This window comes from Myxine glutinosa, unplaced genomic scaffold, assembly GCF_964187855.1.
Source record: "Myxine glutinosa unplaced genomic scaffold, kmMyxGlut1.1 SCAFFOLD_847, whole genome shotgun sequence".
Taxonomy (NCBI): Eukaryota; Metazoa; Chordata; class Myxini; order Myxiniformes; family Myxinidae; genus Myxine; species Myxine glutinosa.
In genome coordinates this window covers 129,030-149,129 of record NW_027616942.1, presented here as the reverse complement: position 1 = coordinate 149,129, position 20,100 = coordinate 129,030, and the positions used below count along the sequence as shown (strand labels likewise).

The 20,100-nt window shown below is 49.0% G+C and overlaps 1 protein-coding gene across 1 annotated transcript in view; it reads left to right on the top strand.

Annotated features, from left to right (window-relative positions):
• The first annotated feature begins 15,413 nt into the window (after nt 1–15,413).
• LOC137425957 (uncharacterized) overlaps nt 15,414–20,100 on the top strand; it is a 104,972-nt gene continuing 100,285 nt past the window's right edge. The window contains exons 1-2 of the mRNA XM_078768996.1: nt 15,414–15,908; nt 16,014–16,073. Coding sequence (XP_078625122.1) covers nt 15,853–15,908; nt 16,014–16,073 — 116 coding nt within the window. The 5' untranslated portion in view covers nt 15,414–15,852. The remainder of the gene's footprint in view (nt 15,909–16,013; nt 16,074–20,100) is intronic.

Sequence of the window (20,100 nt, the reverse complement as noted above, 5' to 3'; positions counted from 1 at the left end):
TGCCTTCCATGGTGTTTTCTAACCCCCCAAACCCATTCTTCACCCCTTCCATCTGGTTCTCCTGGGCAGCCATTCTATTTTCCAACCCCGTTAACCCCTCCTTCATTTCCCAAATTTGATTACCCATGTCCTCTAGTTGGCCCCCCAATTTACCTTCGAGCCCCCCGGTTTGGCTTCCCATATCATTTCTCAATTCCCCGATTTGGTTTTCTAATCCCCCAAATTTATTGTCTAAACCCTCAAATTTATTGTCTAAACCCTCAAATTTATTGTCTAAACGTTCACGGGTACCCCTTGCTTCATCCCTCATTGCTCCCATTTGGCCTCCCATTGCTTCCATTTGGCCTCCCATTGCTTCCATTTGGCCTCCCAGCCCCCTGTTCTCTTACATGAAGGCCCGCATTTGCAGCATGAATAGGCCCCAGTCCATTGGCGGCGCTGCTACGGTCACGGGTGCGGCGACATTTGGTGCCGCTGCAACATCGTGCGCGAGGGCGCCATTTTGTGCGCCTGAACCCTCTGCAACCACATCCTCATTGCTTTCCTCCTCCATTATTCCCACTTCTTCCCTGGGGTCCTGGGTCACCTCTACCCCTTCTAACTCTACTCCCACCCGCACCCGATCGCCTTGACTATCCATGGCACGATTTTAAATTAAGGATGTTAAATAAAAAAATTGCCACTCGTAATTTTTGAGTGCGTTAAGCGCACTTCAGGTCCGAATCTCGCTCCTGACACCAATTGTTGCGGATCTCTCCGTCGGCCTTTTTCCCCTTAAGAAGGGGGGATTAATCCCTTTGTGTATGACTGACCGACGTGAGTCCTGAAGTTGCCCAAGCTCCCTCCGGAGAGGCAGGTGAGCAACCCCGTTCGCGACCGCGGACAAGATGTTAATTGCCGAGCGGATTAGCAGCCGCGGCACGAACCATTAGCAAGTAACTGACCCGATTCTTAACGTTGGCCAAATCGTGCCACAGGTATCCAATGGGGAAATCACTAAAACGAAACGGATGTAAAGGAAAGAAAGGCAAGGTAGGAAGAACAAATATAATTTATTACTAACTATTTTGTACAAGACCAAAAGAACCAAGGAGAAGGAAAGATAAGAAAATAATTTACAGAAGGATGGAAGGACCAGAAGACACAGTGCAATTTCTAGCTTATACAGACTTACTTATACCCCAGGACAACATAAAAGACGGACGACAATCAGACTTACACGGGGGGATGAAGACAGGAACGAATGGCTGGAAGGAGAGGAAGGTTCAGCTGGACGCAGGAGGACGGCCGGGCCGGGAGCGAGCAGCCGCCGACTCTCCGCCCTCGGGTCCACACCGCCGGGATGTTTGCAGCAGCGCGTCGGAGCTTGACGTGGCAAGGCTGGTTGGAAACAGCGTCTCCCTCACTCGTACTCCCGCAGGTTGCACGTCTCTCTTTACCAACTCAAGCGCCTTCCTGACAGAAACTGCCTTCGTGCTCCCTCGCTCGTCTGGCTCCCTCCCTCATCTGCTGCCTCAATCGTCTGCTTGTGGGGCTCTCCCGTGACGGGTTATATATGCCACACCCATGAATCTTCGCGAACCTCCCCGGTCGTTCTTTTCTCCGCCCTCTCAAGCCAAACCCCTCATCTTTGGTTGGTTGATCGGGGCTGGCTCACTCCTCCCTCCGATGACGAGGGCAGAGACACGCCTTTCTTCTCCGAACGGACCGCGTGTTCAATGGAGTTTGGGGTGAAGAAAACCGCCAATGCACTGAGAGGATTGGGGGAGACTTGAAAAGGGATTCTGTCTTATCTGATTCGGTGCAATGCAGTGTCAATTAATGGGAAACAGAGCCTTAAGCTAATACACAGAATAAGGAAATAACTATTTAGAAGGGTATATGATTTGCTACGTGTATGTATATGGACTAACTAAGCGGACGACCTTTGACCTTTACACACAAAACAGAGATATTTACAAGGAATCATTACACTACTTAGAGGGTGATATTTACAACAAGATTCAAATCCACAATAATATATATATTATTATATATGCTCTGCGCACCTCACCACACGTCCTTTCACAGGGCTAGGCATCTTTGACCATTTTGGTGTCTTTTGGGTTTCATGGTATTTTGGGTCTTCAGGGCCATTTGGGTCTTCAGGGTCTTTTGGATCCTCAGGGCCTTTAGGGGTATTTTGGGTCTTTGAGGTGTTTTGGGTCTTCATGGTCTTTGGTGTCTTCAGAGGCTTTTGGGTATTAAGGGTCTTTGGTGTCTTTTGGGTCTTCAGGGGCTTTTAGGTCTTAAGGTTCTTTTGGTTCTTCTTGGTCTTTAAGGGTCTTTTGGGGTCTTTTTGGGTCTTCGGGGTATTTTTGGTCTTCGGGGCTTTTTGGTCTTCGGGGTCTTTTGGGTCTTCGGGGTCTTTTTGGTCTTTGGGGTCTTTTTGGTCTTCATGGTCTTTTTGGTCTTTGGGGTGTTTTTGGTCTTTAGGGTCTTTTGGGTCGTTGCGGTGTTTTGGGTTTTCGGGGTGTTTGGGTCTTTGGGGTGTTTTCGGTCTGCGGGGTGTTTTGGGTCTTCGGGGTGTTTTGGGTCTTTGGGGTGTTATGGGTCGTTGGGGTGTTTTGGGTCTTCGGGGTGTTTTGGGTCTTCAGTGTGTTTTGGGTCTTCGGGGTGTTTTGGGTCTTCGGGGTGTTTTGGGTCGTTGGGGTGTTTTGGGTGTTCGGGGTGTTTTGGGTCTTCGGGGTGATTTGGGTCTTTCTGGGTGTGTTGGGTCTTCGGGGTATTTTGGGTCTTCGGGATGTTTTGGGTCTTCGGGGTGTTTTGGGTCTTTGGTGTGTTTTGGGCCTTTGGGGTGTTTTGGGTCTTCGGGGGGGTTTTGGGTCTTCAGTGTGTTTTGGGTCCTTGGGGCGTTTTGGGTCCTTGGGGTGTTTTGGGTCTTTGGGGTGTTTTGGGTCTTTGGTGTGTTTTGGGTCTTCGGGGTGTTTTGGGTCTTTGTGTATTCAGGGTATTTTTGAGCCTCAGGGCATTGAAGGGTATTTTGGGTCTTTGGGGTCTTTGGGGTATTTTGGGTCTTCAGAGATGTTGGTGGTCTGAAGGGTCTTGGGGGAATTAAAGGGTCATCAAAGGTCTGAGGGGTCTCAGCAGTCAACGCAATTAAGAGGGTTAATTAAGAGGGTGGTAATTCTATTTGAAGAAGAAGAAGACGTTTTCGTCGCATATAAATAAACATAGCGACATATATAACCATGTACGTTTGCTCTGTTGTAATAAAATTACAATGTATTAATTCAAGCAAGGATTTTAAAATTGACATTACGATCATCATGCTTGATGTGGAAATAGTCTCCAGACCTTTCCGGTGTCCGAAGCCACCCTGAAAGAAACTTCCCCAAAATAAATATATAACGATGATGAAGCCTTAAAAACTACTAATCTGATCGTGTTTAATCGATTCTAATCTGATCGTTTAATCTGATCGTGTTCAATCGCCTTATTTATTTAAGGACTAGGAAGGCTGACGTCACAAATGTATCACGTCGTAACCATGGAACAACAACAATCATCTGGATGCAGATGTCTCGTGGTGTTCAACGTCTTTTCGTCAGCTGGCGAATTTTTTCATAGTAAATTTCTCCACCCGCCTCCTCGTACCTTTTTTATTTCCCAAGGTGCGTCTTTTTAAGAAGACTTCGCAACGAAGGTATCCCGCACGGGTTTCACAGCATTAAGTGAATTTGATCTTTTCATGTCCGATGGCGAGTATTGTGTGCTAATCAATGTACGGAATCACCTCCTCAGGAAAACCACGTCTCTGTGACGAATGATGATCTCTGTGAGGGTCTTCAAGATGTGACACATAAATTGCGGACGGACTGGATATGTAGTTACTTTTCCGGGTCATCAGGAGGTGTGTGGTATTTTCGGTACGTAACGTGGTTTGAGCGAATGAACCACAAAACGATTTCCAAACCCCACAGTCCATCGAAGTATCCGATTTTCATTCATTTTCTTGCACATTCCCACACTTCTCTCGCACATTCCCCCCTCCCCCCCGCATGAACCCACAACCCCTCTTGCACATTCCCACACCCCCACAACCTCCTCCCCCCCCCCCCCCCCCCCCGCACGATCCCACACCCCTCTTGCATATTCTCACACTTCCCTCGCACATTCCCACAACCCCTATCGGACATACCCCCTCCCCCTTCTCGCACGATGCCACACCCTCTCTTGCATATTCCCACACCCCTCTCGCACATTCCCACCTCCCCCCCCCCCCCTCTCGCATGCTCCCACACTCCTATCGGACATACCCACCCCCCCCCCCCCCTCTCACGATCCCACACCTCCTCTTGCACATTCCCACACCCCCAAAAACCCCTCCCCCCGCACGATCCCACACCCCCACAACCCCCTTCCCCCCCCCCCCCCCGCACGATCCCACAACCCCTCTTGCACATTCGCACACCCCCACAACCCCTCCACACCCCACAACCCCCTCCCCCCCCCCCCCCCCCGCACGATCCCAAAACCCCTCTTGCACATTCCCACACCCCCTCTCGCACATTCCCACAACCCCCCCTCCTCCTCCTCGCACGCATGTGTTGCAATCAGTCAGATATTCCGATTAAGTGCATAAGTTGTACTTCAAGAGAATTTGAAAGAAGATTTATTGCGAAATGGGCCCAGCCCGGCTGAAGCGGCCTCGACCGCCTCGCCACCTCCGAGCCTATAACCTTCCCGGGGCCCGTCCCGTCATTTTTTGTTTTAGATGTTTCCTCCTGTCGTTCACCGTTCAGGAGATTAGCGCCTGCAGACAAACAAACAAACAAACTGTGCGAGCTATGCTGGCACGATAAAACGGACAAAATGGACGACGCCAGGAATGAAGTTTCACTGAGCTATTAATTTCCAGCTCACTCGAAACAACTCAAAAGCACTGAATCAGCCGATCAAACGGGCGGCAATTTATAAGTCAAGTTCAACACACAAAAGCCACGCCTCTCAGGCGGGGCGTGGTATGCAAATAGGTAAGCCACGCCTCTCAACGGGGTGTGGTATGCAAGTCAAGTGTTTGCCCGGAAAGGCAAGTCTGGACACGTCCGGGCGAGTCCGGACAAGTAACCGCCCGCCGGTTGCGTCATCGGCCGGTGCAAGGTGATTGTGTATGCTTCCGGTAACCGCTACAAAACAAACAAAAACTTTCTTTTATATATATAGAAGATATATGATGTCTTTCTCGGTCGAGCTGATGTTGGACCGAAGGTACTTGAAGTCGTTCTTGACTGCCAGAGTGGAACCATTGAATGTCAAGGTCTTGACCTCGTCTGTGATGTTGAAAGGCATCACCTCAGTCATATTCACATTCAGCCTGAGGCCCGCCTTCTTACACTCACGCTCCGCATTCAGGAGGAGTTGCTGCGCTTGTTGTACGTAGTTGGACACGAGGGAAATGTCGTCAGCGAAGTGAAAATCTGTCACCCTCACCGGGCCGACTCGCCTGCACTTCCTGGGGGTGATTGTGAAGCCAAACACTTCCTACAACACGAATCGGAACATGAAACGGCACATTAGCAGTAGTTTGACTCTGAAATTGGGACGGAATGTCGTCCCGAGCGCACAGAGGAGTGAGGTAATCGTTTTAGTCTGTCTGTCTGTCAGGACAATGAAACTGAAAATCATTCCAAACATGAAAGTTCTTGTTTTCGTGACGTCATAAAAACACAAACACCAGGCACAAATAACGAATTAAACATGTTAAATAAGTGGTGTAAAACGATCAATGGCGGTAAACTAACGAAAAAAATAGTTTCTAGAACCTTCAAAACTTTTTATTTCAAATGAATTAAATACTTGAACAGTGTGGAATACAAATTGCCTTTTTGACCTATGGTTTCGAAAAACCTCCAGTTTAGCAGTTCTTGGACAAAATATGACCCCATCTCGACCAATCAAATTTGATGAGCTCATGCTCTCAGCTTTGGGGAAATCGAGATTTGGACAAAATCCGGGCTCGTACGAAATATATCGTGTTAGGAAAGGCAAAGCAAGATTTGAAAAGACAGTTTATTACCAGCAGCATGTCCTTTTTCTAAAGATTGAGGTGAGTAAGGTGTTCTATGAACTCTCTAGTTTACTTATGATCACTTGCCGGTGGGAGGAAGGAGTGGTGCGAGAGTGCGGAGGACGTACAGGAGCATCATCAGGGAATGAGGTGTGTCAGCTGATGGATGAACAAACATCGAGAGCACATTCATTTGGCCACCTGCCCATCTCGACCAGAATCATGGGGGTTTTTTTGTTATTTTTTTGTGCACCTTTGCCCGATATTTTATTTTACGTGATGTTTAGTGTCGGCGAATTGAAGTGTCAGTTGTTGAAATTGAAAATGTATATATATATATATATATATAGATATTACAAATACATATACGTATACTGTATACAGTCTTTTTTTTTTTTTTTTTTTCTTTTTTTTTTCTATACAAGATCGAGGCTCGTGAAAGAGCGAACATTAATCACACACAAAGACAAACCGACACATAAAACATATAACATCGGGACCGGTAGACAAGATGGGGAGAGAGGGGGAAGGACACAAACACAACATTTGAGAGCAGGGACCGAGAGACATGGAGACATCGAGAGATCTGAGAGAGGGCGAGGGCTTTGGGGGGGGGGGGGGGCATGGGAAGGGGGCGGTGGGAGAGGTATAAAACATATGGACACTGCCAGGACTTCCAGGAAAGAAGTTGGAATTTCAAACAAGGTGGATCTGGGGTGAATTAGCGGGGGTAGAAAAGATCAAGGTTTTGGATGGGGGAAGATAAGAGATTGTGGTGAACAGCTGTTTTAAAGACCTGGAGGGACGAGTGGGATTGAAGGGAGTGAGGGAGTTTGTTCCAGAGGCGGGAGAAAAGAGGAATGAAAGAGTGAAGGTGAGCAGAGAGCCGAGATTTCGGCAGTTTAACCATCAGAGGGTTGCTGGCAGATCTTGTGCGACCTGTAGGAATATTTGGGGGACAGAGCACAGAGAGAGCTGGGGGTGCAAGGCCGGAGAGGAGTCGGTAGAAGACAGAAAGACCACCTACCTGCCTGCGGTGAGTGAGTGAAAGGCCCTCAGAGATAGCTTCATCGCGGGAGATTCCAATAATTCTGAAAGCTTTGGTTTCAACAGCGTGAAGCCGAGCTAGGTGTGAGGCAGGAGCACCGGCCCATAGGGGAGAACAGTATTCCATTGAGCTGCGGATGAAAGCCTTGTATGTGGTGAGGAGCTCAGGTGTGCCGAGGAAGGACTTCGCACGACGGAGGCTGCCCAGTCGGCGACTGGCTTTGGAGGCCAGCTTGGAAATGTGGTTTTCCCAAGAAAGATCATGGCAGATAGTGAGACCCAAAATCTTGAGCGACAGAACTTCTTGGAGAGGATTGTTGAGAAAGTAGATGGGAGGGTTGTCCAGTCGATCTTTTCGGAGAGACATAGTAAGAGTGTGAGATTTGTCAGGATTGAAAGACATGTTCCACTTGTTTGACCAGTCTGTGATTTTGTCCAGGTCTTCAGAGAGTGAGGAGGCAGCAGACTGCCGATCTGAGGGAAGAGGAATGGAGCGGCAGAGAGTGGAGTCATCAGCAAAGAGATAGAGAGGATTTTCGAGAGAGTCAGAGAGATCATTGATGAAGACCAGAAAAAGCACGGGGCCCAGAACACTGCCTTGGGGAACTCCAGCCTGAACAGGAAGAGATGAGAGAAACCCATTCAGGGCCACACGTTGACGACGACTAGAGAGGAAGTCCGCCAGCCATGCGTGGAGATTTCCATGGATACCAAAGGAGGAGAGTTTGGTGAGCAGAGCGGGGTGCCAGACCGTGTCGAAGGCACGTGATATGTCGAGGGAGACAGCTCTAATTTCCTGTTTGGCATTGAGGACCTCCATCCATTGTTAAGACAGCAGAAGCAGCATGTCCAGAGTAGAGTGACCTGGTCTGAAACCAAATTGATGATCAGAGATCAAGCCATTGGAGAAGAGGAAAGATTTCATATCCGAAGCAATGATGGATTCCATGACTTTGCTGATAATTGGGAGAAGGCTGATTGGTCTGTAGTTGCTAGGATCTGTTTTTGCACCTTTTTTGTGCAAAGCGGTGATGTTGGCTGATTTCCAAGCAGATGGCAGTTGATCTTGAGCAAAAGAGAGGGTGAAGAGAACAGAGAGAGGGTGAGATAGAGCAGCAGAGCAGGATTTTAGGACCCGTGGGCTGATGCCGTCGGGGCCAGTTGCAGAATCAGAGTCGAGGGTTGACAGAAACTTTTCCACCTTGTCAGGAGGAAAGGACACGGAGTCCAGGAGCAGCAGGGTACGACTGGGTATGGTGGGTACAGAGAGGGATGGGTTTGGGACACAAGATTTAGAGGCAAACACAGAGTTGAGGCATTCAGCTTTTTCACGTGCGGAGTCAGCTGTGTAGCCGTTTGAGGTAAGGGAGGGGATGGAGGGGGAACAAACACCAGAAACGGATTTGACCAGACGCCACCAGGATTTGGAAGAGGGAGACAGATAAGAGAGTTCGGTCTTGAGAACGGAGAGATATTGTTTCCTGGCTCTCCTGAGGGTGGACACACACTTGTTTCGGGCTTTGTGAAAGGAAATGAGATTTCCTTCCGTTGGATTTGCTTTCCAGGAGACGAAGGCAAGTTGTTTCTGGGCAACAGCCTCACCACAAGATTCCGTGTACCATGGACGGGAGGAAGGGTATGACAACTGAAGACGAGATGGGATAAATCTGTGCATGAGAGAGAGCAATTTACTTTGGAAGAATTCCCAGGATGAGTTGATGTCAGAGGTGGTAGAGATGGGAGACCAGTCCAGATGATTGATGGCTGCTTGAAGACCGTGCCAGTTGGCCTGAGTAAAATGCCAGACACGTCGACGCTGAGCAGGCTCCCTGAGGATGGTCAGAGAGATGTCCACTTTAACAAGGACATGATCAGATGATCCGATCGGAGCAGAAGAAGAGCAGCAGACATTTTCAGGGAAGTTAGTCATAACCAAGTCCAGAAGAGAAGATGTTCCGTTGACTGAGATCCGGGTCGGGAAATTGACAGATTGTGTCAGTCCCAGTGAGTCGCAGAAGTCCTTTGCTGAGGAGCCATGGCTGGTGAGAGAGGTACCCACACCCAGCCAACTGGCATGATGACAGTTGAAGTCACCACATATGAGGAAGAGAGAGTTGGGATGAGTAGATAGAAGTTGGTCCATATCATCAGACAGCGAGATGTAGATGGAGTCATCACTGTTTGGTGGACGGTACAACACACATATGAACAAGAGGTGGGAGCGAAGGGGAAGCCGTAGCCAGAGGTATTCCTGGGGGTGAGGTGGAGAGAGTGCAGTGCAGGGCGAGTGAGGAAGAGAGGTTTTTGATAAAGATAGCAACCCCGCCTCCAGGACGAGGCTCAGGTCTATCATACCGGAGGAGGGAGTAGCCCGGGAGAGATACTATGGAATCAGAGACATCATAAAGGAGGAAAGTTTCTGTTAAGCAGATCACGTCTGGTTTGACAGAAGCAACCTGTATGGAGAGATCAGTTAAGTTTGAACGAAGGCCCCGGATGTTTGAGGTCCATACCGTTAATGAAGAGGAAGGGGGAGCATCAGATACAGGACAGGGGGGAGGAGGGGTAGGGTAAGATGTGGAAGAGATAGGGAGAGCTGTTGAAGGTGTGTCAGAGATTTCAGAATAGCTCGGAGAAAGGGAAGGATGGGGCGGACAAAAGGTTTGATGGTGATTGGGTGAGCCACAATGAGGTGTTATTTGAGGAGGGGGAAGAGCGAGGCAGAAGGTTGGGGGAGATGGAGGTGAGAGTTTGAAGGGGGAAGAAGCGGGGAGGACGCTTTGAGGAGGGGGAGTGAGAGGGGGGAAATTGAGAAGCAATGAGGGTGGGGAGATTTGAAGGGGAGGGGTGAGGGGGAAGTTTGGGAGGGAAGGGACAAGGGGAGGGATTTGAAAGGGATGGGATATGGGGGAGATTTGGAGGGGAGGGGTGAGGCAGGAGTCTAGGAGGGGAGGGGCGAGGGGGCGTCTTGGCGGGGAGGGGTGAGGGGTAGTTTAGGAGGGAGGGGGCAAGGGGGGAGATTTGAAAGGGATGGGTGATGGGGAAGATTTGGAGGGGAGGGGTGATGGGGAAGATTTGGAGGGGAGGGGTTATGGGGAAGATTTGGAGGGGAGGGGTGAGATTGGATTTTTGAAAGTGTACGATTTATGGGAAACGAACATTTATTGCAAAATGAGTTTCTTGTGACCTTCGAGTTAAAAATACGTTTAAGGACGCTGGATGGAGGATGGAGTGCAGGAGAGTTTAGGGAATGTAGAAAAAAGGCACTATAGGAGATGGATATATTTTTTGGGATGAATTGATTTGGTGAGCAAGTCGAAAGCAGCCTTTTAAAGAAGAAGAAGAAAAAGGTGTTATAAAATATGATGGAATACATAACTTGAGGGGAAAGTGTAAACATTGAAGGTTAATGAGTGAAAACTATCTGGGGAAATGGGGGAGAAACACGTGGTCGAAGAACGAACGAACGAATAAGAATGAATAAACGAATGAGAACAGAGAAGGAAATATTTTTTTTTTTTTTTTTTTTTTTTTTGAGTTGAGATTTACACAAGGAAGTAGGCTATGGGTGAAAAGACTGGGAATACAGAGAACGAAAGTTATTGGATCACAAACGACGGACCGCTGAGAGAAAAACAAAGCCTCAAGGTTGTACAGTGCACACTGTACAAGGCCTCAAGACACGACACGGCAAACAGACGATCAATTTATGAAAGATAAACACCGAGAAACAACCAAAGTTGCACACAATAACTTCACACACCGAAAGATAAATACAGATTCGACAAAATACAATTGTGAACAGACTTAACTTCGAAAAACGTGGAGACCGTGTGGAGCTTCGAAAATCCCTCCCACCGTCTCCGAGATCTCGCGAGACCTTTCTCGCGAGACCTTTCTCGCGAGACCGCCCTGCAAGTCAGTCACGTGAAAAAGTAAGTACACCCCATGTAAAGTTTTGACTTTTTCAACATATTTCAACATACAGCTATTTGATCCTCATTTCAACAATATTGATAGATAAAGGTGATATAATACAACAAATATCATGAAACATTTACATTTTGTGGTCCATTGTATAATTTAAATAAACATAAATGCAAATTTCGCATGTGGAAAAAGTACTGGTAAGTACTTTTTATATATATTCCTCAACATTATATATACAGTGAAACCTTGACTTACGAGTGCACCAACTTACGAGTTTTCCGAGATACGAGCCGTCGCTCGGGCGGTTTATTGCTTTGAGATGCGAGCCGAGATCTGAGTTACGAGCTTACGCCACCCGCCACCAGGTGGGTTCCGGTCACGTGGTTATCTTGCCGTGCAAGCATCTCTGCCGTATATCGCTGCTGTTTTGTTTTCGCATTTTGGTTATTTTGGAGCTGACGCCACCCGCCACCAGGTGGGTTCCGGTCACGTGGTTATCTTGCCGTGCAAGCATCTCTGCCGTATATCGCTGCTGCTTTGTTTTCACATGTTGGTTATTTTGGAGCTGACGCCACCCGCCACCAGGTGGGTTCCGGTCACGTGGTTATCTTGCCGTGCAAGCATCTCTGCCGTATATCGCTGCTGCTTTGTTTTCGCATTTTGGTTATTTTGGAGCTGACGCCACCCGCCACCAGGTGGGTTCAGGTCACGTGGTTATCTTGCCGTGCAAGCATCTCTGCCGTATATCACTGCTGCTTTGTTTTCGCATGTTGGTTATTTTGGAGCTGACGCCACCCGCCACCAGGTGGGTTCCGGTCACGTGGTTATCTTGCCGTGCAAGCATCTCTGCCGTATATCACTGCTGCTTTGTTTTCGCATGTTGGTTATTTTGGAAAATTTCTTAGTTTTAACCATGGGTCTTAAGAAATTGAGTGCCAAGGGCAGTACTGAGAAGAAGAAGAGGATGATGTGCTTGGATATAAAACACGCAATCGTCGAAAAACATGAGCGAGGTGTGCGTGTTGTCGACTTGGCGAGGCAGTACGATCGTAGCAGTACGATCGAAACATTTTGAAAGGGAGGAAGAAACAAACCTCGTTGGACAGGTTTTTATTGAAACGCCCTGCAAGTGAAAGCGAGGAAAGTGTGGCGAAAAAGGCAAAAGTTATCTCCTCCACCTCCGCCAGCATCTTCGTCTGATCTTCAAGGTAAATACACTTAATAAAACCAGTTTATTTATTTACATTGTGGCGGACACGGAAGCTCACTGGCGTGGTGACATCATTCCACGCACCAAGTGGGCGGGGGCCACGCCGAGGGGTAGGCGTGGCCTCAGGATATACACCGGGCGCGCAGCCCGGAGCGCGCCAGTGTTACAGTGAACTCTTGAATAAAGACTCTTACAAATTACCGCGTTGTCCGCTTCCTCCTTGTTTACAAGCAGCGCGCGTAACGCCGCTTATTATGTACAGTATATACGAGGTCGTGCTTGTTTATACATTATTTGTTATTTATAAAGTACATTTTTCTTATTTAAAAACACGTAACAAAAAAAATTGGTGTGGTTTTTTGGGGGCTGGAACGGATTAATAGCATTTCAATGCATTTTAATGGGGAAATTTAATTTGAGAAACGAGCAAATTGAGTTACGAGCTCGGTCACAGAACGAATTAAACTCGTAAGTCAAGGTTTCACTGTATATACATATATATATATATATATATATATATATATATATATATATATATATATATATTGTTGTGGATATGAGAATGTTTTTTTATTTTATTGTTGTGGTAAAATGTTGTTGTAAAAGGTTGTTGTAAAATATCACCCCTCCTCCCTCCGTTGTGGTTGTATAAAAGGTCAAAGAGCGTTCCCGTAGTTAGTCCATAAAACATACATGCAGGACACGATATATCTTTTTTTTGACAGTTATATCCTTATTATGTGTATTAGCGTAAGGCTGTGTCTTCCATTAATTGAAATACTCCATTGCACCAGTGAAAGAGAATAGATCCCCTTTCCTTCCCATCCCCAAAATCTCCATTTCATATTACATCCCCTCTCGTCATTGCCGAGCCTCGATTGCCCATATTACCTCCCCTCCAATAACCGCCATTGACCACGAGGCTCGAGTCGGGGAAGAAAGGCGTGTCTCCACCTCGTCATAGAGGGGAGGAGTGAGCCAGCCCCACTCGACCAACCATGAGCCAGGGGTTTGGCTAGAGAGGGCGGAGGAAGAGCGATCGGGGAGGTTCGAAAAGGTTGAGGGGCGGGGGCCTATATAACCCAAGGCAGGGCGTGTCCAGAGAGAGATGCGTTTTTACAGAGGAGAGATGCACTTTGAGTTGGTCGCCAAGAGAGTCGTGAGGAGTCAGTCAGTGGAGTCGGTGGTCAGTTGGTTGCGTTGGTTGCGGTGAGGAGTCGGTGGTGGTGGTCAGTTGGTTGCGTTGGTTGCGGTGAGGAGTCGGTGGTAAAGAGTGAGTGGACCAAGAACGAGTGGAGGGTTTGGACCAGACGCGTCCGACGAGGCCTGGCAAAGCACGCGACGTCCACAGCAGCCAAAACAGCAGCGTGGGGCCTGAACGGCGGCTGCTAAACGCGCCGGTTGTGCTGCGGGACCCCCTTGGACCTCCCTCTCCCTCCATCCATCCACCTCCTGCCTTTCCACCCTTCTTGTATACGTGAGTTTGTTTTGTTTGTTCTGTCCTGGGAATAAGTTAAGTCTGTAGATAAGCTAGTATTTGCACTGTGTGACCTGCGTCTTATGTGTTGTAAATAAACTTGATTGCTCCTTTTTGCTTATGTGTGTAAATAGTAAATAAATTCAGTCGTATTTCCAAACCTTTCTTTGCCTTCTTTTTCCTCTTTGCATTCGTCGCCTTTGTCTTTTCCCTATTGACTAGCTGTGGTGCGACCCGGCCAACGTTTGGGTGGAATCGGGTGAGTCGGGGATCCTGTTAGGTCGCGGCAATACCAAACCGCTCGGTAACTAACATCTTAAACCGCGATCTGTAACAATATATATATATATATATATATATATATATATATATATATATATATATATATATATATATATATATATATATATATATATATATATATATACATACATACAGACTTGGCATTTAATATGGAATATTTTTTTTTTCTTGACTTGGGTTTACTTTCTGAATTCAGTATATCAATCTGGTGAGTTTATTTTACCCTTCGGTGATGTCTTTGTCAATAACAGGATTATATCACAGGTGGTGTGACAAAATGTAAGGACAGGTGCATTTGACGATTGGCTTCACAATCGGGTATATAAGGGTTGTTGCGTTCTGTATTGGTGGAAAACAACTGCTGCACGTCTACAAAAGTTATTGCCGCTTCCTCTGGAGATGGTCCGTCAACTTGACAATGCTGTTTGGCATGGAGTGGTGGCTTTACGAAATTCTGGCACAGCGTGCTATTGCTCGGCAGTATGGCATCACTCAAGGTCAGGTGTCAAAGATCCTGAAACGAAATGCTCAGAGGGGTGTCCCTACTCCAATACCGAGGCCAGGACGTCCATGCAGAACCACAAGGAGAGATGATCGCCAGCTGCAACGGTTAGTCTGCAATGGCCGTACCAAGTCAGCTAATCGGCTTAGGGCTGAGTGGCAGCAACTGACAAATGTGCCTGTATCCAGAAGGCTAGTCAACCAACGACTGGTTCAAGCAGGCTATCGTGCCAGGCATCCCCTGGGAAAGCCACGCCTGACCAGACAACACAGCCAGCGCCGATTGCAGCGGGCCAGAGAGCACCGTCAATGGCAGCCAGGACACTGGAATCACGTGACCTTCAGTGACGAGTCTAGATTTCTGGTCTATCGTCCAGATGGCCGTGCCCGAGTGCGCAGACAAGTGCATGAAGCCCACAACGAAGATTGTATGGTGCCAAAAGTCCAAGCTGGAGGTGGTGGGGTGACCGTTTGGGCTGCTTTTCATGCAGGGGGCAAAACTGACTTGGTTGTTCTGAATGGAAACCTGAACCAGTTCAAGTACAGGGTCATTCTGGAAGAAACATTGCTTCCATTTGCTCGTGCAGCCTTTCGAGGAAACTTTGTCTTCCAAGATGACAATGCACGGCTTCATCATGCTCGCATGATCCAACACTTTCTTGCTGACCGTGGTGTAGAGCATATGGAGTGGCCTGCCATGTCCCCGGATATGAATCCGATAGAGAACTTGTGGGCAGAATTAACGCGTCAAATCAACAACTTGGACCAGCAGCCTGCCTCTGTGTGTGAATTGCAGCAGACTATTGTCACTGCATGGCAAGCGATTCCTGTCCAAACCTTGGCAAATCTCGTGAACAGCATGCCTCGACGTGTACGTGCTCTCCTGAATGCTCGTGGGGGTTACACGAAGTACTGAACTGTAATTTTACTGTCCGTAATCCCAGTCATAATTTAGCTTTTGTTTTTGTTGAAAAAAAATTTGGCTAATGTGCAAAATAAAGAGATACTTCTGGAAAACGTACAGAAGTTTAACACAGTACTGTCCATGAATTGAGTTCGATATCAGTTTACATCACTTTCAAGGATCATTTTATTTGATCCGAAATGTCAAATGTGGTTTTTGTTTCTTTTAAAGGTCACATCAACAAAATCTAGAATATTTCAACATAATTCCAATGAACTTTTGGTTCGAAGTCAACTTGAAAAGTAAGTTCACCCCCACAAAAAAAAAATTCCATATTAAATGCCAAGTCTGTATATATATATATCTATAATTTAGCACATTTGCACTCATTTGTCGATTCAAGAGTTCTGTTCTTTTGCAGGGAACCAAAGATGAACAAGTCTTTACCATCCAAGACAAAGAAAATCAGTTGTTGGAAGCGTCTGAAGTAAATAATCTTATTTTCCTCCTCTTGACTTTTTAAACCTGTTTTCGGATATATTTACCGTATCAAATGTAGAAGAAACTGACTTTTCAATCTTTTTCAACCTAGGCAAAAGTTTACCACACATGATAAGAAGAACAAGTGTGGTGGTGACATTGCACCTGATGGGTAAGTAAGAGAAAATATCCCTTTGGAATGACCTGACATGACCCATGCTCGCAATATAAATGTTATTCCTTTAAGGAAATTCATTCATTCATTCATTCATTCATTCCTGTCGTATCTCCATCACATTTTGCTCTTTAAATATTTTCTGTGCCATTGTTTGGAAGTTTCAGGGCTGAGGGATTCCACTGAGTTGTTACCTCCGCCACCAAAGGTGGATGGAGGTTATGTTTTCACCCCTGTCTGTTTGTCTGTCCGTTTGTTTGTGAACAAGATATCTCAAATAGTTGTGGACAGATTCGGACGAAATTTGGCAGAGATGTCGCGTATGTGACAAGGACAAAACGATTAGATTTTGGTGAAGATCCGGATTCGGATCCGGCTACTAGAATTTTTTTGTTACGTTAAGTTATGGACGGATTTGGACTAAACTTTGTGGGCGGTTTGTGTGTGTGACGAGGAAGAATCGATTCAATTTTGGTGAAGATTCGAATCCAGATCCAGATCATATAATTTTTGAAGTAATTCTTCACCATTGAGTGATGGGGCTAAAACTGATACATTGAACAATATCTCAAAATGTGATGGACGGATTTGGACAAAACTTGATGGACCGGTTGTGTGTGTGACAAGGACGAATCGATTTGATTTTGGTGAAGATCTGAATGTGGATTTGGATATGAAAATTATTTAATTTTTAAGTGATTCTTCACCATTGATAGATTGGGTGAAAAGCGATGTATAACATGATATTAAAAAAAGTTATGGACGAGTTGTGACTAAACTTGGGGGATGAGTTGGTTCGGTGACAAAAAAGCCGATTAGATTTTGGTTCAGGTCGGAATCCAGATCGGGCCTATCTGTGGGATACAAAACGTACCTGGCAGAGGGATGCTCCTGAAGTGCAAATGACAAGCGTCAGGAGGTACCTGATCTGATGAGAAGGATGTGAATCACGGAATACGTACTACTTCAACCCGACATATCAAAATATGAATCTTCGTTTGCAAATATTTGATCCATAACAAAGGACCCAACGACTTCTTTGCACAATATTATATCAGAATAATACGACCAATACTGTCAACCAATACAAGGAACTTTGAGGGGACCATTTCTCCCATAATGCCTGCTCTCGATGAACACCACATTAATCAAATTAATCAGTTCATGTACTTATGACTGAGAAGGTGTTGGGTTTTGAGGTAGTGTTGGGGTGGTGTTGGAGTGTATGGAGATGACATTGTGGAGGAGGGGCAGAAACGTCACCAGGGAATGAACAAACATCTGTTAAGGGTACATCGCCTGGTAACAGGTGGCCTCTCTCGGACTGCTTCCTGACGTAAGACCCTGAAGCCGACGAGTCGTCACCGACGACGAGATGGGGTTTTTTTGTTTTCTTTTAAACACCGTTGCCAACATTGTTTTATCTAACGTGATGTTTACTGGAAGGGAAATTATTTTGTCAGTTTTTGAAATGGAGAATGTGTGGCGGACAGAAAAGCCCACTGGCGTGGTGACATCATTCCACGCACCAAGTGGGCGGTGGCCACGCCCGAGGGGTAGGCGTGGCCTCATGATATACACCGGGCGCCCAGCCCGGAGCAGTTCAGTGTTACAGTGTGCTCTTACAATAAAGACGTTTATATGTTACCGCTTGTCCGCTTCCTCCTTGCTCACAAGCAGCGCGCGTAACGCCGCGCTTTACTGGTGACCCTCGACGTTGGATCTGCCATAGCGATCCTTCCGAACACGACGCCATTGCAATGGCCAACGACAAGGCAATGGCGATTAAACTTCCCGAATTTTGGGAGGCCCAGGCCGAAGCCTGGTTCGTTCAAGCCGAAGCCCAATTTCAGCTTCGGCGCCTCACCAACGACGACATGCGCTACTGCCATGTCGTCGCCTCCCTCGGGCCCGGCACGGCCGCTCGAGTTGTGTCCGTCCTTCGCCACCCACCGGACGGCCACAAGTACGAGGCACTCAAGCGACTACTCCTAGCCACGTTCGGCCTCACAGACGACGCACGGGCCGACCGCCTCCTGGATCTCCCCGAGCTCGGCGACACGCGCCCGTCGGTCCGAATGGACCATATGCTGTCACTGTTGGGTGACGAAGCCCCCGGTTCGCTATTCCGGGCGCTTTTCCGGCGCCAACTTCCAGCGCAGGTTCGCCTCGCGTTGGCTGGGACCGAGCTAACGGAACCCCGAGCATTGGCAGCCGAGGCGGACAGGTACTTCGCCGCTTCGGACACGCGGGCGAGCGTCGGCGTGGCCGTCACGGCCCTCGAGGCTGATGTTCAGCAGCATGTTCCACAGCATCAGCTTCTACAGCATACGCAGCATGCTGATACGCACCTCGTGAACGCCGCCACGCCCCGCCCACCGCCGCGGCGAAAACCGCCACCGCGGGGAAACCCGCCAACTCCACCGGCCTGGCGGAGCCAGCCGCGCTCCTCCAGCTCCACCACCTGGTGCTGGTTCCACGCCAAGTTCGGCCACGAAGCTCGGCGGTGTCATCCGCCGTGCTCCTTCAACGGGTCGGGAAACGCCTGGGCCGGCGCTCAATAGTGGCGATGAGCGCCGGCCGTTCGAGCAGCCTGCTGTTCATAACGGACACCTTCTCCGGGCGCCGTTACCTGTGCGACACGGGAGCGCAGGTGAGTGTCATTCCCGCCGGCACGTCAGACAAGCACGCCGCGGGTGGGGGCCCCGCGCTGCTTGCCGCGAACGGGACGCCCATCCGTACGTACGGAAAACGCTGCCTCTCTCTGCGGTTTGGAGGGCAGGTTTTCCGATGGACGTTTGTCACCGCCGACGTGCCCATGGCACTGCTTGGCGCGGACTTCCTGTGCGCTAATGGGCTCCTGGTCGACATCAAGCGCAGACGGCTTGTCCAGGCCGAGACGTTCAGCTCGCTCGCTTGTGCGTTGCCCAGCTCAACTAGCGGCTTGCCAAGCGGCTTGCCGAACGATTCGGTTCCGGCCACGTTGGTCTGTACGCTTTCGGCAGCGGACGCATTCACCCGCCTCCTCGCCGGCTTCCCGGCCCTCACGCGGCCCACCTTCTCGGCGGGGGCCGTCAAGCACGGGGTGGCCCATCACATCCCCACCGTCGGGCCACCGGTCTACGCCCGGGCACGCCGCCTCGAGCCGACGAAGCTGGCGGTGGCAAAAGCGGTGTTCACTACCCTGGAGTGACTCGGCATCGTTCGGCGCTCAGAGAGCGCTTGGGTGTCGCCGCTGCACATCGTGCCGAAGCCCGGCGGGGGATGGCGACCGTGCGGGGACTATCGCCGTCTCAATGACGCCACGACTCCCGACCGCTACCCCGTCCCCCACATTCAGGACTTTTCCGCCCGTTTGGCGGGCAGGTCCTTCTTCTCGAAGGTGGACCTCATACGCGGCTACCATCAGGTCCCCGTCAGGCCGGAGGACGTCCCGAAGACGGCGGTCATCACGCCATTCGGACTCTTCGAGTTCCTGCGCATGCCCTTTGGTCTGAAGAATGCGGCTCAGGCGTTCCAGCGACTGATGGACAGCGTCCTGCGCGACTTGGATTTTGTCTACGTCTACCTGGACGATATCCTCGTCGCCAGCGCGTCCCGCGAAGAGCACCTACGCCACCTCCGCATGCTCTTCGAACGCCTGGGCCAGCATGGCCTGATTGTGAACCCCGCAAAGTGCCGGTTCGGCGCCGCCACAATCGATTTTCTGGGGCACCGTGTCACCAGGCACGGAGCCGTCCCCCTGCCGGCCAAGGTGGAGGCGGTGAAGGGGTTTCCGCGCCCCCGCACGATCAGAGGGCTGCAGGAGTTCCTGGGCATGGTGAACTTTTACCATCGGTTCCTGCCCCGTATCGCCCAGCTCTTGCGCCCCCTGCACGAAGCTCTCCGAGGTAAGCCGGGCAAAGGCGACGTTACCTGGACCGAGCAGATGGACACGGCGTTCACGGGCGCGAAGCTCGCCTTGGCTAACGCCACCATGCTCGCGCACCCGGCGCCCGATGCACCGATCGCCCTCACCACCAAT